The following is a 24,670-nucleotide window of genomic DNA, read 5'->3' as shown; positions in this document are numbered from 1 at the left end:
GCACTCACCCAGGAATTGCAGGGGTCATGACTGAACCTAAAAGGAGAATTGATTTACAAATGCTTTACATTTTATGCTTGGCAATTATATACTTACTAAATCGTGTTACAAGTACATGACAAAAGTAAGAGCATCCCAATCAAATTCTTATACTGTATTCATGGGGCCTGATGTATAACAGTTGCATACACACAAAATGGCCATGTTAAGTGTTATACATGAGGTCCTGGACTGTATAATGAGAAGTGCTTCATTAAAGTCACAGTTCACAAAAAAATCTGTTAAAATGCATTTACCCTCATGACGATTCAAACCCCTTTATGATTCGTTCTTCTGTGGAACGTGAATTGTCTCAGTGGTTTTGTGTCCATTCAATAGAACCCACTGTGTTCCAATGTTGTTTGGTGATACCAACGTTCTTCAAATTGTCTTTTTTTGCATTTTGCAGAAGAAACAAACCCACAAGGGTGAGTAAATGACGAACGAACGAATGAGTAATTGTTCATTTTTTTAGGTGAACTAAGTATGTGCATTTCATCCCTACCACACACAGATCTAGATTGGACCATCTCTGTCATATTGATGATCATTCACACTCTCAGTTTTGAAAGTATTTTAGTATTGTAAGAAATAGCGTACAAAACAACTGCTGATAGAAAGTCCAAAATGTTCAATCATAAACCTGTTCTTGTTTATAAGTCTGCATGTTGAGCTCACAATAGCCTACTCTGCCTTTTGATTATACAAAGATAAAAACGAATAAAATATTGTTATTGATCACAATCATGTCTGTTTGCAAATCTTTCATATTCAAATAAAGCTAACTAACAGACAGTTGATTCTTGTTTTCGGTAATGACGCAGTGTGTGTAATAATTACGTCATGGGCTAAAGTAACGGAAATGACGCAGCGGCGGCGTTTGCGGTGCGCCATTTTAAGCTGTCTCGCGCAAGTTCCTCTGGGAAGATGGCGGGCAAAACTGATTAAGCTCTTGCGCGACGATAAATATGAGTTTTGCGCCGATAAATGTGAAACGTTACAGCGCCAGTAGTTTAGTTACGAAAGAAGCTCGGCGCGGAGATAAAGCGCCGTGCTGAAGGGCGATCATGTCGGCCGAGGTCCTCAGGTAACTTAACGTTAAACCCTGCTAATCTCCCTTGGTATTTGTGTACATTTCTTCACATAAAACAAATAACTTCATATCATGTGGTTGAATACATTTACGCATTGATATTTCTTGTAATAGGAACGAATGTTTGATCGTGTTTTGATTAGCAACACAAATCAAACAAAGAATGAGATCACGATTTAGGGAGACAGTCGTTATTCTTGTTTAAATCCTGAGATGCTCCTCTCAAACAGGAATCATCAGTGGTTGTGTTTACTTCGGGTATATATGTTTAAATGTCTGTTGAGTGCACTTGCATGCGTGATTAGAGATGAAATTAGGATGTGGCTGTCATGGAGACGAGCTGTGTCTTGTCTCCACAGACCCGGCCCGGTGGCTGGCGCAGGCAGTAAACTCGGTGAGCTTATTGGTAAACTCCATGAGTACATGGAAAGTGCAACAGAAGGCAAGGATGAACCTACTTTACCCGGACATTGGAATGGTAAGCATGGCCTGCAATACAAGTGATTCTTTGCGTAAGCCGGACCGAACATTTCCTACAACTTGATCTTTTTGTCTCATTGACAGGAACTGTGGCCAAAGAGTACCTGGAGATGAAAGCCAAAGCCCATGCTGCTGAGGAGGTAGAGATGGATGGTCTTGCTACATTACATACATTTATCATTTTAATTTGGGTCCGTAATAACTTTATAACTCATGTCAGGGGATGAGAGGTAGGATCGTACTTAATCGAGGGAACCACCTACGTCACGGTTTGGCCAGCTACCCGGATGCGCCCTCATATTGGAGATACTCGGATCTAAACAAAAGCATTGAGTGCACGGTTAATGTACAACATAAGATGTTGTTCCACTAATTTATGATGTCTAAACCAAGGAAAAAAACGTGTGGAAGGTGCTAAATCATATAGAGACGGACTTGGTAACCAGGAAAGGGGGTGATATTTTGACAAACTAAAGTTAATAGGTGGTTAATAGGTCTTGCCTATTTATAGGAAGTACGCCAGATGTTTTTCCCGCTCCAACCAATAAGTACAGCCCAAAATACTTAATAATCATTGAAGCTTGCAAGCTCCATTTGGTTCAGTACCGGCAGTATTGCCGACTTCTGGATTGATGATGTGTCTTGAAAACCCTCTTTACTCAATTTCCAGAGATGTTCTTGCATGTAATGTTGTTTGTTTTGCAGGCCCGTGGCTCCTCGACAGCAGGACTGTCATCCTTAGGTCGTTCAAGAAGGTTTGTCCTGAACAGTGATGCATTAGATTGCACTTTCTGCTTGGTGAAGACTTTGAAGTATTTAAATTTCTGCTCCTACAGGAAACCGACTGTTGTCACAAAACACAGTGGGTTGAATGAGTCCGATGAATCTTCTGAGAGTGGAGCAGAGGATTTGATATCTGTTCACTCCAATGACCATGACAACAACTTCCTGCCCAAAGGTTCTGCCCCCGGCCTATTATTGTGCATATCTCTGATTGAGTAATCAATAGCATCAGTTTCACTTTATAATATTTTGCATTGAGGATTATTGCCTTAGTTTTTTTTTTTATTATTCTGAGAAACTGGATTTTGGATCCTAGGCAGGCCCAGTTGGTACCCACAAAGTTTATTTTAAGCTAAGTAGATGTAGTGCTCATTTCAAGTTAAGTAGATGAAAACACAAGGGCTGAGACAGCGCTAGAATGTTATTGGTAGTTGCATATTGAAATTATACAAAATATAGAATGAACTAGCATGTGCAAATTTTGTCCGGTGAGAAATGTACATGGATCTGTTAAGCGTGTATCCTAGGTTTACATGAACTGAAGTTTTAAATTTCTGAACATTTGACCCAGGAACGGTGTTTGTGCTGCCGGAGCCTGTGGGAAATGAAAGCCGCGATGATTTTCGTGGCCCGGAATTTCGCAGCAGACGAGTTCAAAAGCAGCAAAAAGATTCTGCTGACAGACGGAAAGGTAAGAAAAGCATTTTTAAATGAGCAAAAATCATATTTATTTCACATTTATTTACAAACAAAGTGAGACGTTTCAAAAAGCTTTCTGTCTTAGAAGACATTCTAGTAAAGAAGTCTAATCATCTAGCCTCAAGTACAGTCAGAGAGTTCCCAACCACCCAGTCTCAAAAGACCACCTTTATAAAACCCATGACACAAAGAATTCTTTACTCTGAATCTTTTATCAGCTAACCTTGAATTTTATACAAACACTTAAACATTGAAGCTACATGTGAAAATGTGAATCGTTCCTTTGTTCGTTGAAAATGTCCGTTTGCGACAGATTATTATAAGATTGTCAGTGTCTATTGATTTGCTTATGGACTAGGGATGGCCATTTAAAGCAAAAATAATATTCGAAGATCGATGAGAACTATTCGAAAATTATTTGAAATTCGCACCCATCCCCCACATGGACGCATTTACTGTATTACACGCATACAACCCGAGAGAGAGAGAGAACATTTACGCTTTAAATCCGTATGATGGCACACTGCTTTATTTATTATGGAATAGGCAAGCTTACATCAAGCCATACATTAAAATAACGTGCTGAAACATTAATATATTAACAACCGAATGACGGCATTTATTAACAGTGTTTTCCTCTACTGTCTCTTGACTCACATCCTTTAGGTTTAAGGTGCGTCGTTATTGGCAGCGCCACCCTTTGGTCACATGAACGCGTTACATGTGAAAACACAGCAATTTTTTTTAAGATCGCACACACTATTCAAAATTCTATATTTAAATAAACTAATCAAATATTCGAAATTCGTGACTCATCCCTATTATGGACCATCTGTGATGCTTTATTTAGCTGTGCGCTTGTCAGGGTATGTGATGCAAACTGTATTAACCTGTGTTTGTGTCAGGATACGAAAATGAGAGGGTAAACTGCTCTGCCTGCGGTCAGCAGGTAAATCCTTACCAGCGTGACTCGGTCTATAGGCACCCTATGCTTAACGTGCTGATCTGCAAGGTACGTATATACGAGTGATTTTTCTTATTTAATGAACAACGGTATGTCTGTGGTGTTGCAGTGTTTTAGAAGAATCTGCTTGCTTGCTTTCTAGAGTTGTTTTAAGTATTATATGAGTGACGACATCAGCAAGGATTCGGAGGGGATGGATGAGCAATGCAGGTACACGAGTACAGAGTTTATCATAGAAAATGTGTTGGATGGAACTTTTGGTGTTTGTGTTATTTAATGTAGGGTTGTTTTTATGCCATGAGTTAAGCTTATTGTTTATATAGATTTCTTTGAAAGTCTATATAGGGTGTGATATTTCCTTTATTCAGGTGGTGTGCAGAAGGAGGCAGTCTGATTGGGTGCGATTACTGCAGTAATGCCTTCTGTAAGAAATGTGTGCTGCGAAACCTGGGCAGGAGGGAGCTGTCCAGCATCCTAGAAGAAGAAAGGAAGTGGTACTGTTATGTGTGCAGTCCAGAGCCATTGATTGAACTAGTGTTGGGCTGCGACTCGGTTCTGGACAACTTAGAACAGGCTCAAAAACCAAGCTCAGTTCGAGGAAAAGCAAAGGTTGATCGCGGAGCACCCTTTATGATGAAGCCAGGAGGAGGCCCGGTGCCCTCTGCAGGCCTTTACCAACGAATGCAACAGTTTGTAGACGTTACTTCATCGCTGAACCACTCTTTCAAGGCAATTGTTCCAAGTGGAGCAGGGGAGGAAGAAAGGAGAATTGGGCAGCTAAGGATGTTTCGTGCTGTCTTGGATGATCTACAAGTTGCCAACATTACATTACAGGTACAGAGTAAAAAAAGATGTGCGTTACATTTTTTTATCATGAATTTTCAATTTACCTCTTAAATTGTAATCTTTTTTTACTTTCCATGTGTTTCTGTACAATCATCGGGAATTTGCAAGAGATTTGTTTTCAATTGATTAGTAATAACTTGACATAGTTATAATATAGTAATAAACTTAATATAACATATACACACACACACACAGCTGTGTAAAAAAGTTAAAAGACCATTTCAAAACTACTTATAGGTTTTTGTTTAATTCTGTGAACTACTAACCATATTTGCCACAAATTTGTGTTTTGATAGAGGTCAAAATAACTCAAAGACATAGATTGCTGCAAAGAAAACAAGTTCACATTAGTGATGTGCGGATGGCGGTTAAATCCGCGGGCGCTGCGGATGATCCGCGGGTCGGGTAATAAAAAAATAGATTCTGATTAATTGCGGGTGGGTTGCGGGTCGATAATATCATGATCATTGATTGAGTGGAAATTCAACAAACACTGGACAAGAATGGCCACAATACATCTAGAAAAGCTGATTAAATGAACATTTGGAATTTTTGACTCTAAATCATTTTGACTCTTTCTATGATCTCACTAATATATAATCTTTCATTGCCAAACAGGTATCACAACAGGGATACGATTAGAAATTTTTAAGTTTGTAAAGGGGGATGTTTCTTTAAATGTCTTATTCTGTAATTGTAGGAAGCCCTGGACCATGAGCTGATCGGTACCAAACATCGCAGCGGTGTTTCTATTGAAACTAATAAGTCTAAAGGGAAGGCAAAACGGAGAAAGTCGATGCCATCTCAGAACTCTCCTCTCACTAAAGAGCTAGTGCTCAAACTCACTCCTGTACCAGTCTGCACAGGAGCTATCGGTTCCACCTCTCTTTCCATCCCACCATCACCTGAAAGACCGAAGACAGAGAGCAACATAACAGATGGAGAACTGGAGAAATGTGGGGCAGAGGTGGAGGACAATAGGGTGGAGATCGAGGTAACGATTGAGGAAGAAGTGGTTGAGACTTACTGTGGTAATGGTGCTGAAGAGGGCGACAATGAGGGTGACAGTGAAGGAGACAAGACTGACACAAAAAGTTTGTCATTAGCAGAGGACAATAAACGTTCCCCACGTGTGAAAACCACGCCGCGCCGTCGGCGCACCACTGCGAGCCCAGCGGCTGAGCATGCTGGTCTAGCCGAAGATGATTCTGATTCTGATGAGGTGCCTGAAGTGCTTCTTCAGACCGCTGCTGCTATGGGGAACAGTGAGGAGGAGGGTCTGGTGGGTAGCAGCGGGGACGGGGATGAGGTAAACCAACAAGTCAGGAAGCAGCGGCTCTTTGGGCTGGTGAAAACCACGCCTCCGGACAGAAGCTCTCGTAAGCGAAACCTCAAAGATAGATCATCATCATCGTCTTCATCCTCTTCTGCTTCTTCGAGGAGGGGCTCTCAGGACCAGGGGTCAGCGGCCAGAATGACCAGGGGAAGAGCTCGCAAAGTCGCCAGGGTGACAGAACAAGGTGGGAGTTCCTCAAGTGAAGTTGGGGGACAGGAATTGGATAGCGGGCAAAGCAGCGACTCGGATGATCAGAGGATCAAACCGTTGACCGAGGGCGTCACGTTGCTTGGGTCTGGAAATTTTCAGCAGTCTTCCGGTGAGATCCTTAGCCACCCACCCTTTTATATATTTTTAAAATAATTTCTGAAAGGATAAAATCTAGTCCAGTCCTACTTTTAATCGAATATGCTGTTTCTCGTCATTACAAAAGAAATTGGTTTACTAATTTATGTTCTTGCTCTTTCTAGGGGATGAGATGGACATCCAGCCGGCTTCTTCATTGTCTGTGGACGATGATGATTTAGAAAATAGGTACGATTCTGTCTGCATCAGGGCCACACATACATTGTCCCAACACAGGTCTTCTCCACCGGACTCCATTGGCCTGCCAAATCCCACTGCAAGAGTTTTGACCCGACCCTCATTAAAAAGCATGTCGCACACATCAACCTGCACCACCGCCAGACATGGCTTGTAACACAATATGTGTTAACATCACTACAACCACATCGGCCGTTTACAGAAAACTCGCAAATGGATGTCCTCCGTTTCAGTTTTACTCCTCTGACATAGACCACTGCATAATACCTGAAAGCTTAACTGTCTCTGTTCTGTCTGTGCAGCTAAAAAAAAGCTTTTAAGAGCGTAGCAAGAGTGGAACTGTGTTTGGATCTGTTGGATCCTGTGTTCAGTAAGACAGCCAACTTCTTGTGTGTGTTTGTGTTTTAGGGATCAGCTTCCTGATTCTCACGATGTAATGTTTTCGGTGAGTCAGAACAAACGCTGTGTGGTTTGCTAACGGTAGGTGTAACAGTAGTTTCACATAACATAACATCGTTTTTGGCAGTGAAATGTCATTGTTGGTGGAACACAATGTTGCAGACAGAGAGGGAAGCAGTATTTGTAAAAATGCTTGTTTTGAAAGCTGTTGTTTGTTCTTGTTTAGCAGAACAGTTTTGTGACAGAAGCATGTATAGTTAAAAATGTTGCATTTGTTTCGAAAGGGAGCGTTTCTGTAGTTTCCATTTGACACCCTCTAAAATGGATCTTTGGCAGAAAGGCAAGCAAAGATTGTCATCTGAGATGATGGTTTTCATGGATGTGAAATTTAAAGCAAGGGTGAATTGACTAGCGCAGGTCGATGTTTTTGAAATGGTGCTTAAGAGCAAAAACCTAGGTCGTGCCATGGCCTAGTGGTTAGTGCATTGTTGAGCAGTTTTGTGCCCTTGTTTGAGTCTGGTTCATTGCCCAGTCCCAATTCATTTCCTTCTCTACTCTTTACTGTCCCTATAAATAAAAGTGAACTGGTCAAATAAACCCAAACCTGATTACCAGACCCACAACAATTCCTCCCATTTTTAAACCCAGGTGTTTATAGAGTAGCAGCAGGTGGTAGTGATGTTGCGTTAGTCCCAACATGCAGACTTTAAGCGTCCCAAACTGAATTTTGTGTAGTCAGGGGTTTAAAACATTGTTTGTTTGGAGGTTTCGCTAAAGAGTATAGTTTTCAATCTCATTTTAGACATTTGTTTGGTTTTGTGTTTGATATACATGGCTGTTGAAGAGAGGCACTCAACTCTTATTTATTCTTTCTCTCCCTTTCCTCTGTTTTGTCTCTGTTCTACAGCTTAACAGGGTTCCCACGCATCCTGGAAAACCTGGAAAACATTGAATTGTGCAATACGTTTTTCCAGTAGTTGAAAACACGTGGAAAATTACAGTGATGGATAAAATGTAATGTTACATACTATGAACTGTATCTCTGTGTCAGGCTTTCATCTTTTATAAAAAAACAAAACAATGAAGAAACAAATCCGAATTTGAAATTAGGGTCAGTTCCGATGAGGTTTTGTCAACTTTGGACAGTCAAGTTGTTTTATGTAAATATCATTCACATTTTGTCTTGCTTTCTATTGTCATGGACAAAACTCGGTCTTTGCTCTCACGTCATCTTCACGCACGGTTGAACTCTACCTAGTCAACTTAAAAAATGAGTGATCAGAATCTTCCAGGTAAAAATGCTGCTAGCCTTCATCATAAAAGTTGTGGTAACTTAAGATAAACAGAACATTCGAGCAACAAATTATTGATTGCAACTAATGTTGGCTAGATGTTGTTTTGTGTGTTCGGACAATCTCGAAGAAAGTGAACATCTAACGCACATTAGCTGTGCATCTATAACCATGCCAAAAACCAAAATACCTCAATGGGTAAATTACCTGTAATTTACTTGAACCTGTTAAAAGCAACTGAAAATGTAAGTTTCTGTGGCAAACAACAGCAGGCTCTTGATGAGTTGTTTTAATATTAATAATCTGGGCCAAATAAAATCTCTTGGCTGAAAAAGTGGGAACCCTGCCTAACCTGAAGTAACATGCTTGTGTTAATATGTTAACCCCCTGCTGTTTTCTCACCTTTCTGTCAAACTGCTTTTTCCTATTTATTTTAGTTCTCATGTACGGTGAAACTTTGTAAATGGACAAACAATCACAAAAGTATTTTATGTGTCGCAAGTATTACATGGAAAATTCCTTTATTTGATAGTATTTATTATTTTGTTATTATAAAAATATGCAAAAAACACTTCCCTTAAAGGTTGTTTTTCAAAAGACTGAAACATGCATAGTTTGAATATGCGAACGAAAGGGAATGTACAAAACTCTAAAAATTGTATACGATTGTAGTTGTAATAAACATTTTTACCCCAAACAGTCGCCTCAGTGCATTTGTATTTTTGTTTGTGCTGGCAGATTAAATCTGTGGTTATCAGAAGTGCTCACTCAGTTTAAAGAGATGGTTAACCAAAAGTGAATATGATGTCATCATTTACTCTTCCTCTTGTCTTTTCAATCCTGTATTGCTTTCTTCTGCAGAACACAAAAGATTCGACATTCGAAGAATGTTGGTAACCGAGGCATGGCGGTACCTATTGACTTCTGGTTTTGTGTCCATACAATAATAGAGGGCAATGCTGTAGTTCGTTGACCAGCATTCGTCAAGATATCCTCTTTTGTGCTTTGCTGAAGAAAGTCGTACAGGTTTGAAATGAAAAGAGCGTGAGCAAATTACAGAATTTTGATTTATGGTTTAACTACCACTTTAAACTGAACTCTACACTGTTTGCCTTTAATTCCTCGCTTCCATTTCCTGATGGCCTTTCATATATTCAAATTTACTTTTCTTATAGATTTTATCATTCATTAAGCAAAATTATTGGGTAATTCAGACCAATGGAGTGCGCCATGGAATGACCTGATATTATTTATTTTAATGATTTTAAAGACCTAAAGTACTGAAAAAGGTATTTTAGATGGATGACTACTAGTAAATCTGAATTAGTCTCATCTTACATTTTGATTGTCTTTTTTCTTTCTTTCTTTCTTGCTTTCTCTCTCACTTTGTTTGTACTATCCTGCCTCTTTTCATCATTTATTCTATAAAGAATTGCAAAAAAGATCCTGCTGGCTCAAATAAGAGCTAATCTCTCCTCATCTTCTGAGCTGGACAGCAACTCTGATGAACAGTCAGAGAGCGAGAAAGGAGAGCAAAAGAGTAAGAGAGGGACGCCCAAGACCACGACTGATGAAGGTAAGTGAAGGTCATCACTGAAACCTTGGCGAACAATACCTCAAGATCTTTTCAACTTCAGCACATTTTTAAGAAGCATCCCTTAATTCTGTGTAGCTGATTAAACTAAAAAAGTTTTTTTATAAAGTATATGTATAGTCAATTGTACTCTGTTACTTTAAGTGGAAAAAACTAGTAAACGTTGATGACTTTTTACGTGAGCATGAGTAACATCAAACAGTGCTTAATAGATCTTCATAGATTAATAATAATAATAATAATATATATATACTCTTTAATTTTACAGAATACAAAAGCTCAGATTCCAGTGGTTCACAGTCAGGGTCGCGGCATCGACACAAACTGCTGAGACATGGTCTTAACTTACCTGAGGCAGAAGCACAAGGACTTAAGCAAGGGGAAAAGAACAAAAACAAAAGAGAAAAACAAAATCAAGATCTATTGCATGATAATGGCAAGTGAAATGCTTTTTTTAATTCCTGTGGACAGACCTTTAGCTTTATGTATAAAACTGCTTAGATTTCACCTTTGATACTAGGGATAGTTTTGAAGGAACTTTGAAAAATGTTAGTTTCCATTTACTTCTATTGCGTAAGGACAAAAAAACTTCCATTGTATGGTTTCTCTCAAAATATATTTTTGGTGTTCCACAGAAGAAAGAGTCAGATACAGGTTTTGAATGATATGAGGTTGAATAAGAACCGTGGCCTCAGATTTGGAGGCCATGGTTCTCAGTCGGAAAAGGGTGGCTTGCACACTTCAGGTAGGTGGAGAGTTCCTGCCTCAAGTGGAGGAGTTCAAGTATCTGGGGGTCTTGTTCCCGAGTGAGGGAAGGATGGAACGGGAGATTGACAGACGGATTGGTGCTGCTTCTGCAGTAATGCGATCGCTGTACCGCTCTGTAGTGGTGAAGAAGGAGCTGAGCCGCAAGGCGAAGCTCTCAATTTATCGGTGAATCTACGTTCCTACTCTCACCTATGGTGATGAGCTGTGGGTCATGACCGAAAGGACAAGATCCCGGATACAGGCGGCCGAAATGAGCTTTCTCCGCAGGGTGGCTGGGCGATCCCTTAGAGATTGGGTGAGAAGCTCGGTCACTCGGGAGGAGCTCAGAGTAGATCTGCTGCTCCTCCACATCGAGAGGGGCCAGCTGAGGTGGCTCGGGCAATTTTTCCGGATGCCCCCTGGACGCCTTCCCGGGAAGGTGTTCCGGGCATGTCCCACCGGGAGGAGACCCCGGGGAAGACCTAGGACACGCTTGAGGGACTATGTCTCCCGGCTGGCCTGGGAACGCCTCTGTGTCCCCGCGGAAGAGCTGGAGGAAGTGTCTAGGGAGAGGGAAGTCTGGGCATCCCGGCTTAGACTGCTGCCCCCGCGACCCGGCCCCGGATGAGCAGAAGAAAATGGATAGATGGATGGATGGATGGAGGTTGAATAAATGATAACAGAATTTTTAACTATTTTACTATTTAAGTGTGCGTATGAGTGAAATATTAACGTGGAAAGTTGTGTTCGCACGTTTAATTGCCTATTTTGTGTGTACGCAACATTTATACACAAAGCCCCAGTTTGATTTTAATTTGTTTTATTTTAACCCTAGCGAGCACAGATGAATCGAGCGACTCTGCCCTAAGTGAGGAACTCAGTGAGTCAGAGAATGAGGAAACGGGGTAACGTCATCTGTTTTTTACAAAAATGGGCTATGAATTCATTACCAAATAAGCACCTTTTTAGCTACTGCCGGTCATTTAATGCAAACACATGATAAGAATGAAATGACTTGAACTGTTGATTTATGTGAAAATTCTGTAGGTTACAAACCCCCAGTCATACTGAGAGTACGACAAACAGTCCTGATGAGCCCACCACTCCTGATGTTTGTATACTATCCTCAATCAGTCATGCTATCTTTGTTGGCCCCTCAGTGAACAAGTTTTTTTGTGATATGTTTAGAACGACGTTTCGATAATCGCTGAGGAATGTTTGAGGGGCACCCCTCACGGCAGGAGGCAGATCAGGCGACTTCTGGAGGTGGATCAGCTGGCACAGGAGACCCAGAGCGCTCTGAAGGAAGAAGAGGAGCGCAGAAGAAGATTAGCAGAGAGAGAAAAACAAAGGCTGGAAAACGAGAGGCGAGAACGAGAAGAAGCAGACTCTGAGGTGATGTACTGTCTGGGACTATTCTGTTCTGTAAATGTTACATTGTATCTACTTAATTAAATTTATGTGACCAGAGCAAATTGAATTGTTTTCTTTTGTTTCGCTGTTGTTTTTCGTCACCATGCTTTAGGTCATCCTCGTATCTGAGAAACCAGCTCATAGCTTTGCCCCACTGGTTTTAGAGCAAGATGATATAACGCACAAGCCTGTGGTGGAGGTTCAAATGCACTTTCTGAGAAAACTCAAATCACATCAGAGAGATGGTGAGAGAGACGTCTATACTTTTAGGTGTTGAAGTTAAAGGGAAAATTTGGTCACCATGCCTGTACGACTTAAACTTTCGTAACGAAACAACTGACTTCCATTTTGTTGACTCCCCAAACATGTCTTGAGATGTCTTCTTTTGTGTTATTTGTGCGGCTTTAGGTGTGCGGTTTATGTGGGACTCGTGTTGTGAGTCTGTTCAGACTGTGAAGTCATCTCCGGGTTCTGGCTGTATCCTGGCGCACTGCATGGGACTGGGCAAGACCTTACAGGTACAGCGCATGCAGTTGTAATTTTTTTTTTAATACTTGTAATGTCTTCAAAGACAGTCTGACTGTGTGTGTGTGTGTGTGTGTGTGTGTGTGTGTTTCAGGTTATTGTGTTCCTTCACACAGTGTTGTTTTGTAAACGGTTGCCTCTGAAGAGGGCTTTGGTTGTGTGTCCTCTCAACACGGTGCTGAACTGGAGGAGCGAGTTTGACAAATGGCAGAGGGGCTTGAGACCCCACACTTTGAGGGTTAGAAGAGTTTGACATTTTTTCTGAACTTGTGTTGTGAAACAAAAAAAAGAAAAGAAAAAAAGCTAAAATGAAAAAACTAAAATGTTTTGCCCCGTAGACTTTGCAGGAGATTTTACTTGCATTATTGTTCATCATGACACTTTGTCCCTCACACACAGGTTACAGAGCTGGCCACAGTAAAGTCTTTAGCTGTCCGTCTTGAGCTGTTGAACGACTGGTTTCAGAATGGTGGCGTCATGATCATTGGTTATGAAGCTTTCCGGAATCTCACATACAATACTGTGAATAACATCCAACATAGAGAGGCCATCCACTCTTTGCTGCTGAACCCTGGTAAATGCATCTGAATAATCTACCTTCAAATACTGTGAACAGAAATAACAAGATGAATTGAAGCGTTTGATTTGATTGTCAGGTCCTGATTTGGTGGTGTGTGATGAAGGTCATATCCTTAGGAATGCGGAATCCAGCATCTCAAAGGCCATGCGTGCTATCCGCACGCGTAGACGAATCATATTGACTGGCACACCGCTTCAGAACAACCTTGCTGAATGTAAATCACTCTTAACCTTTAACCTTTAATTACCGTGTGTAGATTTAAGTAAATGGTGGCAGATGGCTGTCGGTGTCGTTATTTTCACAATTCTGTAAATGAAGTTATGTCTCATGTTCTAGATCACTGTATGGTAAACTTCATTAAAGAGAACCTGCTGGGTTCTTTAAGTGAATTCCGGAACCGTTTCATTAATCCAATCCAGAATGGCCAGTGTGCAGACTCCACCCCTGCTGATGTCAGAGTCATGAAGAACCGGTCACATGTCCTCCATGAGCTGCTGTCAGGATTTATACAGGTATGAAAGAAAGAAGTATAAAGAAAGCTAAGGAGAGTGAGAGCTTGTGTTTAATAGGGTTTGTGTTTCAGAGGCGAGACTACTTTGTTTTAAAGTCCTGTCTGCCACCCAAGTGTGAGTATGTGCTGTCCGTCAGGATGACACCTTTCCAGTGTCAGTTATACGCACACTATCTGCAGAAATACACAGGTCAGAATCGCACATGTACTCGGAGAATCTTTCGATTAACAACAAACAAACACTGACTGACTCACCTGTCTTTTCTAACCTGTGTGTAGGAAAAGGAGTGAACCGTTTGTTTCAGGACCTTCATATTCTGAGTTTGATATGGACCCATCCCTGGTGTCTTAAACTTGCTCATCTGAACAAAAATAAGGTACTCGTGCACATTTATTGGTCAGATAAACATCCCAACATTCAGTTGTTTTCTCCTTTACATGAAATTTAAGCTTATAATATATGTCCGTATGCAGAGGAAAGAGGAAGAGCCTTCTACAGACTTCACGGCACTGTGTGCGAGTGTAGGGAAACATTCTGGAGAATTTAATCATTCTCAAAGGTACTGTGTGTTTAATATCAGATAAGTGTTCACTATTGTCTTATATACTTTTGCATGCTTACTTACTAAACTTTTCAGTAATGTGTCATTTGTTTTTATTATGATAACGTTGTGTAATTTTAAATAATAAAGCAAAACTAATTTTTAAGTATAATTATTGTATCCTTGTAATGTGGACTAGGTTTCAAGCTATTTTTAAGTCATGTTTCCACTTTATCTGTCCTTCAGTAAAGACGCAAAGACTACAGATGTAGAGGGGGAGGCAATAAATAAGGCTGAAAAAGAGAGAGATACTGATTCAGTCAGTCGGCCAGATGTCATTAACTCATCCACAATGGAAATTCCAGGTGAGAAATGTTGTACATGACCACAGTGTCTAAGGTCTCTCTGTCACTTCCTCTCCGCTTCGATTTTAGGCTGCCTTATTCATATCACACATTTTTTTCCTAAAGCATTTGCAAATAAAGTACAGAACCGCATATAGATAATAGTATAAAGAAAAAACTGAAGAAATATACCCTATGCCAGAGTTTTTCAAAGTGGGGTCCGGGGACCCATGGGGGTCTGCAGTCCGTAGTATTAAAATTGTTCTTTTTTATTAGAACACTTAAATCGCCTTTTTTGAAAGAACCCGTTTTTAAAGCACTTAGGAATTAAAATGATTCAAGGAATGTGTTTTTATTTATCACTATGAAACGTGGCTGAAGTTTTTAGGTTGGAAAAACAATACACATACAATGCAAATTGTGGTAAATCATGCTTAATAACTGTTATAATTTGGAAGAATTGTCTCACCTTTAAGGGGTCATTGGCCCCGAAAACTTGAGAACCCCTTCCCTATGCAAGAATATCGTATGTTGTTAAACAGTGAAAATATTACCAGTTTAAATCAAAAAGTGTAAAAAACAAACAAATCCACAAGTGTGCTTTCCGGGAGAATTGTCCAATAATGGACTGAGAAAAATTGTCACGAAACAGTTTTATATGTTTGAAAAAAAACATTCATAATCCTGTACGATCCCTGGGGGACTTTATCGAGCACAGAAATACTACTTTTTTTGACAAGTTGACCCCTGTTAAGCATGAGAAGACGGCACGTTTAAAGTGGTAAAGAAGTCAGAATGCATGACACACCGTTGGACCACCCCTTTAAGACAACCTTTTTTCTATTGTTCAGGGTTAAGTGGTGTAAATGGGCCATGTGCAGAATGGTATCTGCCATTTCTAAAAGAATCCGATGCAAAAGTCCTCGAGCATTCTGGGAAATTACAGTTGCTACTGGAGATTTTACACTGGGCAGAGGAACTGGAGGACAAAGTGTAAGGAATTTACACCTAGTTAAAATTGACTTGAGAAATATCTATAGCTTTGATTGTTGTTATAATGAAATAAAAAGATTCATAAAGCTAAGAATAGCACCACTGACAAACACAAATGCTGATTTGCTGTGTTTTAGGCTGGTTTTTAGTCAATCTCTAATCTGTCTGGATCTCATTGAGAATTTCCTGGAATATGCCAATGAGACCAACGGGAAAGAAGAGTGCCCATACAAAGGTACACATGAAGTGATTTTTATATACAATTATATAATTGTAGATATGATTTTTGTTGATTTGCCATGAACATGATATATTATTTATGTTTGTGTTTATATTGACAGGAAAGAAATCATGGGTGAAGAATAAAGATTATTATCGTTTGGATGGGACAACCAGCGCCTGTGCTCGCAAGAGATGGGCTCAAGAGTTCAACAACCGGAAAAACCCAAGGTAGGAATGAAAAAAGTTGAATTTGTAGATGGTGTGTTGTATGCTCTCGCCGTGACTCAGCCGGTTTCTCTCTGTCAGAGGGAGATTGTTTCTGATCTCCACTCGTGCTGGATCTCTTGGGATCAATTTGGTGGCTGCAAACAGGGTTGTGGTGTTTGATGCATGCTGGAATCCGTCATATGATATCCAGAGCATCTTCAGAGTCTATCGTTTTGGACAGAACAAACCTGTATCGGTGTACCGTTTTCTGGCCCAGGTAAACATGCAATTACTAGTATTCTTAAAAAAAGGATAATTCAATCTTTTTAAGTTTAATCAAACACGGATTATACTACAAGTTTTGTATTTTATATTGACTAGTTTATGTTTTATTGAATTTTTGAACATAATTAATAATTAATATTGAATTCTTTAATTATTTTTAGAAGTGTAACGATGCACACAGCTCACAATTACGATTGTATCACAATATTTTGTTCAAGAGTCAGAATTGTAGAATTGACAACGATTTTAACACAGAATCAAGAGATTCTTAAAGGTCCAGTGTGTAATTTTTTTTGGAGGATCTATCGACAGAAATGCTTTATAATATACATAACTATGTGTTCAAAGGTGTATAAGACCATATATAGTGAAGCGTTAAGTTTTTATTACCTTAGAACAAGCTATTTTTATCTACATACACCGCTGGTCCCCTTACATGGAAATCCCCATGTTGTTTCTACACTAGCCCTAAACAGACAAACTGCTCTACAGAGCGTGTTTTGTAAAAACGTCATCTCCCTGCAAAGAAGTGAAAACGTGACAACATTTTAGCTCTGTGTCAACCGCCGTAGAGGTTCGAAAGAGAGGGTAGGAGTGAGCTGTTGGTTGCAATTCGCAACCTCACTGGTAGATGCCGCTAAAGTTCATACACTGGACCTTTATAGCTTTTAAAGCACAAAATTAAACATTAAAACGTTATACATGTTGATGCAAGTTACCAACCAGTAGGATTAAAGAGATGTATAATAATAAAACATTAATCTTAACATTTAATCAATAAATAATTACACCCCTAATGATACATACAAGATATTTGACCATTACAGACACATTGTTTTTTTTATTTAATGCTTTTTTGTATGGATCATTGTTAGAATTTAAAAAAAATAATTACAAACTGAGTTAATCGGAATAATATTTTTTCTATACGTAGGGAACCATGGAACAGAAAATTTATGAGCGGCAGGTTGCTAAGCAGTCTTTGTCCTCCCGTGTTCTGGACCACCAGCAGATTCAGAGACACTTCACACACAGCGAGCTGAATGAGCTCTACCGCTTTCAGCCAGACCTTCAACCCAGCAAACACACACAAGCACCTTTGGTAAACACGGATAAATGAACCTGCTGTGTCCACTGTAGGAACGATACTCGTGTGTTTATTACCTTTCTCTTGTCCATCAGGATGAAGTGTTGGTACTACTTCTGCAGAATTGTGGGCATCTCATAGTGAGTTATCATCAGCATGACTCATTGTTGGACCACCGGGAGGAAGAGGAGCTCAGTGAGGAAGAGCGCAGAGTAGCCTGGGATGAATACCGTGCAGAGAAGAGGGTATACACTCACTATAATTGTTGGTTGCATCAAAATATGAGACAAGTCTAAAAGTAAATTTACAATCATGAACTGGTTTTATTGCAGAAGCTATAGCAAGTATAAATGCATGCTGACTAATTTATACATATAGGAAAATTATGCAAGACAACACGGATGGGGGGGAAAGTTCGTAACACTTCTGCATGTGTCAGATTGGTGCACATGCCCACTTGTTATTTGTCTACTTCAGGCATCTGTAGTGATCTCCAATCTACCTCCGCTAATGCAGCTCAGCAAGAACGCCAACCAGGAGTTAAAGGTAAAATTTCACCTCAGACCTTCACAGATTTTATTTTGTGCATGTTTCCATGCGAAGGTGTGTCCACCTCTTTAAATATTATATGGACGTTTGATGATGTGGACTGTCTCTTTTTCCTCTATTCAGCAAATGCATTATCATCAGAACATGCTGGCTTTTCAAAACCTTACCAGTACAACAACGCTTCCAGTCAAACAAGGCAGTGCTCCACCCTTCGCTGCACGGCGTCCTCGTGACCTTGCAACCTTCCGACCTGAGCAACCTGGAGGAGTTTACACAGGGTTAAAAACAAATGCCGGACCTGACTCCTCACTATCCCAAAACTGAAAAAGACAGTGTAGGGATTAGTTTGTGTTGGCCTTAGAAAGAAAAGCTCATTTGTGTTCGAACAAATGAGTGTAGTGTCATAACACTGAAAGATCTCAGAAGAACGTCTATCCTGCCTTACTGATGCACATTTTCAGTTTATTAAATGAGGATGTTTTAGAATTCTTCTGACTGTCTATACCTCAGAACTAATAATAGTGTGTTTAACTCTTTAACACAAACCTTTTTTATAGAAACATAAAGGTTCCCTGACCTGTTCACAGAAACACTGTTGTCTTTACTTAAATGCATTGTCTATTTTTGAAAGCAATAAAGCAAAGCAATAAAAATGTTTATACTTTGTCCTGTGGGGGCGCTGTTGTGGTTTAATGGTTTGGGTTCACTGGTCCAGTCACAGATGCCCAAGTGCACAGTTTGTCTGGCGGTCGCATCGTGATGTTGCGGTCCGCGTGTCTCCGGCGCTGCGCGCTGCTTCTCTGCTGGATCCCACTTACGGTCGTTGTTATTGTCGTGATGTGGTCGTATTACGCCTATGTTGTGCACTTCTGTTGGTGTAAGTAATATTTTTGAAAAGAAATTGACATTAAAACTTAATTATTCTTTGTGGAGAAATCGTAGTACTGCTCGTACTTTTAGTTAGAAGTATTTAAATGAACAATTTTGGTCGTCGAAATCGGACTGTGTATTCATATAATCTATAAATCATATCTATACGATTTATAACACATTTGAAATGATCAGATTTCTTTCACTGTTGTATTAGGACTTTTGTATGTTAGAGTGACTTAAATAACGCGATTGTGTCCAGTATAAAACCCTCACGAAAGAATTATTGAGACAAATTTAGAATTTACTACACTGTTGTAACTTTGAAATGGTTAATATCCATAATAAGTTTCTATATTTATAATGATGCATTACGGTAGTGTTGCAAGTACTGTAATATGCTACACAATATACCGTGTGCTAAAGGAAACAGAACTGAATCAGATGTATTGACTTTTGTTTATATTTATATGCAGTTTTGCTCACCTGTTCGACGCAGAGAGGTACGGCAAATCTTAAACATTTGACATCCGTTTGTGTTCTTTATATTTATTTGACATTAAACAACACATTTCGTTAGTGTATAGATATCTATATATTTTTCTCGTGCATTCTCAGTGGCTTTTCTGTGTCTGTTCCACGTGTGTTTTGGGATGTTCTCGTGGTCCTTCTGGAAAGCCGTTTCGACTCCACCGTCCTTTCCCTCGGCGGAGGTACCGAAGCATCATAACGTTCATTTTGTTTGTGTGTCATTTCATTCTTCTGTCAGAAGTCAGACCGCTTTTGCTTTGTGAGATATTCTGACTGGAACTGTGGAGAACCAGAAACTTCAATGCTTAAAACTTACTTTTATAGCTACTCTAAAAGTTGAATGTGATTGAAAATGACTAAAAGTCTGGCAGGTGAAAATCTTGGAAGTATAACGCTTTTACAATATGTGCAGCATGAAGGATGAATTGACTATTATTAAATGAGCAGGCTATATTTAGCAATATGATTTGGGGGACAATATCTTTAGTTAAACTTATATGAGGTAAGCTTCGTCATCTTCAGTTATTCTTGTTTGGCTTTAAACCTGACAAGAAGGGTTGTCCACAACTATCAAATATTTGCCTAAATATTTACATTTTTGGGGGATATAATACAAAAGTATTGCAGTATTTTTACAGGTTCTTTGGTATAGTCCCATATATTGGGTATTTTGTAACAGTGTTGGGTGTAACTAGTTACTAAGTCATTAACTGAAATTTAATTACTTTTCCCTTGAAAAAGTAAATTATGGGATTACTCTTATTTCTCTGTAATTTAATTACAGTTACTTCTGATGTAATTCAACTAAACACTATGTGTAATATATGTGTGTGTGCAATTGACATCAAAATTTAAAGTCTAACTTTAAAATCTGTGCTTTAACGTATAATTCTCACATTTGTTATACTTTGGTTAAGTTAATTATACTACTTTATGAAGTATTATATTATATATTTGGGTAAATCAAAAGAGCTCTTTCATGTCTATCCTTGAATAACTTAACTAATCAAGGTTGATGTAGAATATAGAAAGTAATTAGTAATTAAATACTTTTTGGAGAGAGTCATTTGTACAGTAATCTAATTACACTATTGAATATGTCATTACTAACTAGTAATTCATTACTTTTTCAGAATCACTTACCCAACACTGTTTGTAACATTGTATCATGCCATTCTTTTATGTACCAATTGAATTTCACGATTAAGTTGATCAGAGATCACTCCTGCTTTGTACTGGCCTTCATCCCCCACTGTTTGAAAGAAATAAAGAGAACTTGAAATGAACTTGTGCTCCAATGAAGGTTCACCTGTCCACCTGTCCTGCAAGTTATTCAAATCAGGCATGTCATACATGACACTTGAGCGTAAAGGAAGCCCCTGTCCTTCTCAGAGCACAGACATCTCATTTACTAATTGTATGTGTGCTTGTGCGTGTGTCTGTGATCAGTTTCAGATCGTTCCTTCAGACTCGCCGCTTTATGAGCAGGAACACGGAGATTCGGAGAAGAGTCACATTCTTCTGGAAATCACCCAGAGGCTTCCAATTCACACCCGAACAGCAACCGGAGGTCAGGAATCCCATCGATGCAGTGACTATAATTGACAAAGTATAAATAACATCACAATTTTATGGTGGGACACAGAATGACGATTTAATACGGTAACTTTGTGTTTGAACAGATCTTTTTTAGGGTGAATGGCCAACGTAAATGCTTTTGGTTATGAATTGTCAGATATTATCAATCGAAACAGACAAGCGAAAACCATAGGTTGCATAACAGTTTTTCAAAGAGCAATTCCATTCACCTAAATGTCGTAGCGCATTTGTTATTTATTCGTTTGCTTGTGTGTGTGTTCATCTCAGCTATCAGGTTCTGTCATGACTGCCAATTGATCAAACCAGATCGCTGCCATCACTGTTCAGTCTGCCAAACGTAAGAATCATCTTGTTTCTCTCTCTCTCTCTCTTTATTTCTGTGTGTTTGTGTATCAGTGCATCTCCCACCCATCTACTCGCTCTTTCCTTAATGAAAGGGAGACGCAGAAATGCGATCTGTGTGTGTGTGATAATTACAGGATGTCATTGAAGTACTTGGTGACATTTATTTGAGTGGACAGAGTGAATCTTCTCAAATGAGTTGCGTTCTCTGTCAATATCACATTCCCGGCCTTTGATTAAAGTCAAAGTGTGTGTGTGTGTTGGAGAGAGAGATAGAGAGAGTGAGTGAGAATGACTGTATTTTTATGGAGATTTTCAGCGTGTGTCTGATTACACTGGGGTTTTTATTATTATTTAATGAGAATAGTTACTGTGGCCTGTGCATCACACTGCTTCACTCCTGCGGTCTGTGTCCTCTCTCTCTCTCCTTGTAGGTGTGTACTAAAGATGGACCATCATTGCCCCTGGTTTGTTAATAACTTTCTGATTTACAACCCATTGCCTGTTGTTTAACTGTGTGTTATTACATTTTTAAAAAGTGTCACCTGTTCTCTTGTTCTGTGCGTGTTGCGTGTGCACGTCCAGGTTAAATAACTGTATTGGATTCTCCAACTATAAGTTCTTCATGCTGTTTCTCCTCTACTCACTGCTGTACTGCCTTCTCATTGTCACCACCGTTACGCCGACCTTCATCAGATTGTGGCTGGTGGGTGGTCTATGTGCTTTTTGCAATGCATATTTTAAACAGGACTGATGTTGACCTTGAGTCGTGGGGCTCTCTGCCAATCATTGATTTAAATTGAGGCCCTAATATTAATTTGACTAAATATTCACGAGCTGAACTTCGTATTCAGTTTTCTAGAAAACAATATTAAGGTCATGGCTTAGATTTCTAGAGGATGAAAAAGGCTTCGGTCCAATGCGTATCAACAAAATGTGATTTGTAAAGCTTTATTCTTGGTATTAAAATAAAATGATGTTGATGTGAACTTAAACTAGACTGGAAATCGAAAAATGTAGACGTAAAAATTAACATTGACCACGAGTTATAAAAGTGCTATTAAAGAATTGTTCTTTTCTATTCCATTGCCTTAACTTATGAATTATACAACCGCATTATAGAATTTTCTTATTCCAAGAATTTATTTCAATATATCATCAATATTTGTGATTTACACTGAATGCTGATTTTTCTCTGTTAATATTCTCTCTTTTAGGGTCAGCTGTTTGATACTTGTGTTAAACTGCATGTTTTGTTCCTGATGTTGGTGTCCGCCATGTTTGCAGTCACCCTTTCTTTTCTGCTTATCTTCCACATCTGGCTGCTTACTCGCAACAAAACTACACTTGGTGAAACCTTCATATCATACATGCATATACATACATTGTTTGTAGAGAGGTGGATAACGATTGTCTGTCTCTCTCTCTCTCTTTCAGAGTGGTTGTCAGTCCCATTTTTTGCGGATGGACCAAGCAGTGAGGTTTTCGATGTGGGTGCCCGAGCAAATTTCTTACAGGTGTTTGGAATGAAAAAGGCACTCTGGCCATTTCCAGTGTTTAGCAGGTCACTTCCATTTTCCTGACATCTTGCATAATGTTTGCTGAACCTTGTATCTACATATTGTGCGGGTTTTTTTTGGTCAAAAATATATTTTTTTGTCACCTTTAATGTTTGTCACTGGGTTTTGCAAATATCTTACCAACAAAAAGTAGAAAAAGTGCTTAGCAACTTGGAAAACACTTATCATTTAAAAAGTACAGTGTTTTTTCTATTTCCTGAAAAACAGCAAATTTGGGCATCTTGAGGTTTTGGAAAGACAGCGACAATATTAAACATCCGGACAAAGGACGTTACGTAATGTAACCTGGGCTGTGATTATTTTATTTCATTACAAGGTTTCTGTTTTTTGGAAACCATAAACTGTGTAAACTTGCATAAAACTATTATTTATAATAATATTATCATTAGTGTTAATAAATCTAAATATTTAAGTAATTAGTCTATCTGAAAATACACTTTTGTTTTTTTAACAATTCTTTTTAGCAATATTGTAAAAATAGTTCCTGTGAGATCAGGTTGGTAAAATAACTCCACAATATTGAATGACTTATGGCTGTGTGTAACAAATTCAGAATACATTTTCAAAATTGTCCAGGCATAATTATTTTTTGATTTGTTGTAACTTAACACAATCATCATTTATTCTCCAATTTCTCCATTACAGTGAAGGGGATGGACATTCATTCCCCTTGAAATGGCAGATGTCCTCTAACAATACTTTAGCGATGAATGGGCATCGTGCTATGAAAGTCATAGGTAAGAAATATTATATTTTCTGAAATCAATCAACACCCAGTTTTGTGTATTGGTTCATCAATCAGAGCCTGGTCTTAGGAGAGTTCTCGAATTATGTGTCAGTGAAGGGTGGTTGCGTAAATCTTTTATTTAGAAGGAGAATGAATTTATCTCAGTTCTCACGCTGTCTCTGAAGGGGATCTCCTTGCTGCTTTTGTAATTAACTTAAGTGTGCCATCGCAAAGAGTAGGATTACGAACACACATGCTCTTACATTCCCCTGCTGCGAAAACACACTGAGCACATGAGACCAGAGCTTTAAAAATACCTCTTAATGTAGAAAGTAAAAAAAAATAGATTTTTGGAAAAAGAGACTCGTATTGTAGGTTAACACTGCCTCCTAAAGGCAAAGCCAGGACTGTACAACCTAATATCAAATTCTGATTTGAGTCATTTGTCTCTGTTTTGACTTCAGTCTCACCTGAGGGTGTCTCGGTTACCATAGCACCACATGACTAATGGAATAAGGTAGGAGAAGTGCTTTAACACCGCCGCTATGGAATTGTCCTTGAAAATGAAAGTAATTAGATACCCACTGACAGGCATTTATTTGTTGGATTTCAAGGTTGAGAAAGTGTGACATTGCCACAAGTCTCTGGGATGCTACAGAAATCTCAATCAGAGGTTAACAGCAGGCAGCACTAAGGGAGACGAGGGTGAGGGTGAACACCTGCCTGCACGCTCAGTTTTCACCTGGAGCACTTCCTGTGAGAGAGATCAGGTCTCAGAAACCGCTTTTACTGATCAAGGTGTGAGAGAGCTTTATCGGATGTCTCTTCTGGGTGATAATGTTTTAACAAATATTATTTTGTGCTGAAAAGCTTGGTTATTGTTTTTCGTGGTGGAAATGAATTTTTGGTTTACATAACACACTCCATAAGAGCATCAGATATTTTGTA

General features: G+C 39.2%; 2 protein-coding genes across 2 annotated transcripts; both read left to right on the top strand.

Moving 5' to 3' along the window:
• Window positions 1-923: 923 nt before the first annotated feature.
• On the top strand, window positions 924-18,739 carry LOC130418831 (transcriptional regulator ATRX-like). The gene is made up of 34 exons (XM_056744965.1): window positions 924-1,126; window positions 1,492-1,610; window positions 1,697-1,752; window positions 2,318-2,367; window positions 2,449-2,570; window positions 2,967-3,086; window positions 4,000-4,106; window positions 4,201-4,268; window positions 4,427-4,892; window positions 5,605-6,559; window positions 6,711-6,774; window positions 9,905-10,050; window positions 10,337-10,504; window positions 11,651-11,720; window positions 11,863-11,926; window positions 12,004-12,210; window positions 12,341-12,473; window positions 12,637-12,746; window positions 12,848-12,991; window positions 13,153-13,327; window positions 13,410-13,547; window positions 13,670-13,845; window positions 13,917-14,034; window positions 14,124-14,221; window positions 14,319-14,404; window positions 14,633-14,751; window positions 15,582-15,723; window positions 15,861-15,958; window positions 16,065-16,173; window positions 16,252-16,429; window positions 17,372-17,539; window positions 17,620-17,769; window positions 18,002-18,070; window positions 18,197-18,739. The coding sequence occupies exons 1-34, from the start codon at window positions 1,107-1,109 to the stop codon at window positions 18,395-18,397; spliced, it is 5,214 nt and encodes a 1,737-aa protein (XP_056600943.1). The 5' UTR covers window positions 924-1,106; the 3' UTR covers window positions 18,398-18,739.
• Window positions 18,740-18,784: 45 nt separating this feature from the next.
• zdhhc15a (zinc finger DHHC-type palmitoyltransferase 15a) lies at window positions 18,785-24,666 on the top strand. Its single transcript, XM_056744969.1, has 12 exons — window positions 18,785-18,950; window positions 19,420-19,446; window positions 19,562-19,656; window positions 20,924-21,044; window positions 21,341-21,410; window positions 21,850-21,882; window positions 22,001-22,121; window positions 22,633-22,765; window positions 22,853-22,979; window positions 23,641-23,732; window positions 24,187-24,239; window positions 24,337-24,666. The coding sequence occupies exons 1-11, from the start codon at window positions 18,833-18,835 to the stop codon at window positions 24,228-24,230; spliced, it is 981 nt and encodes a 326-aa protein (XP_056600947.1). The 5' UTR covers window positions 18,785-18,832; the 3' UTR covers window positions 24,231-24,239; window positions 24,337-24,666.
• The last annotated feature ends 4 nt before the right edge of the window (window positions 24,667-24,670 follow it).

This window comes from Triplophysa dalaica, chromosome 4, assembly GCF_015846415.1.
Source record: "Triplophysa dalaica isolate WHDGS20190420 chromosome 4, ASM1584641v1, whole genome shotgun sequence".
Taxonomy (NCBI): Eukaryota; Metazoa; Chordata; class Actinopteri; order Cypriniformes; family Nemacheilidae; genus Triplophysa; species Triplophysa dalaica.
Note: the sequence above shows the minus strand (reverse complement) of the source record. Positions and strands in the feature narration are given on the sequence as shown.

Coding starts and splice junctions, on each gene's coding strand:
- LOC130418831 (XM_056744965.1), top strand. CDS start 1,107: ATGTCGGCCGAGGTCCTCAG. Junction 12,211..12,340: donor GAGAAGAAGCAGACTCTGAG/GTGATGTACTGT, acceptor ACCATGCTTTAG/GTCATCCTCGTATCTGAGAA. Junction 17,540..17,619: donor AACACACACAAGCACCTTTG/GTAAACACGGAT, acceptor CTTGTCCATCAG/GATGAAGTGTTGGTACTACT.
- zdhhc15a (XM_056744969.1), top strand. CDS start 18,833: ATGTTGCGGTCCGCGTGTCTCCGGCGCTGCGCGCTGCTTCTCTGCTGG. Junction 18,951..19,419: donor TGTTGTGCACTTCTGTTGGT/GTAAGTAATATT, acceptor ATTTATATGCAG/TTTTGCTCACCTGTTCGACG. Junction 21,883..22,000: donor ATGGACCATCATTGCCCCTG/GTTTGTTAATAA, acceptor GTGCACGTCCAG/GTTAAATAACTGTATTGGAT.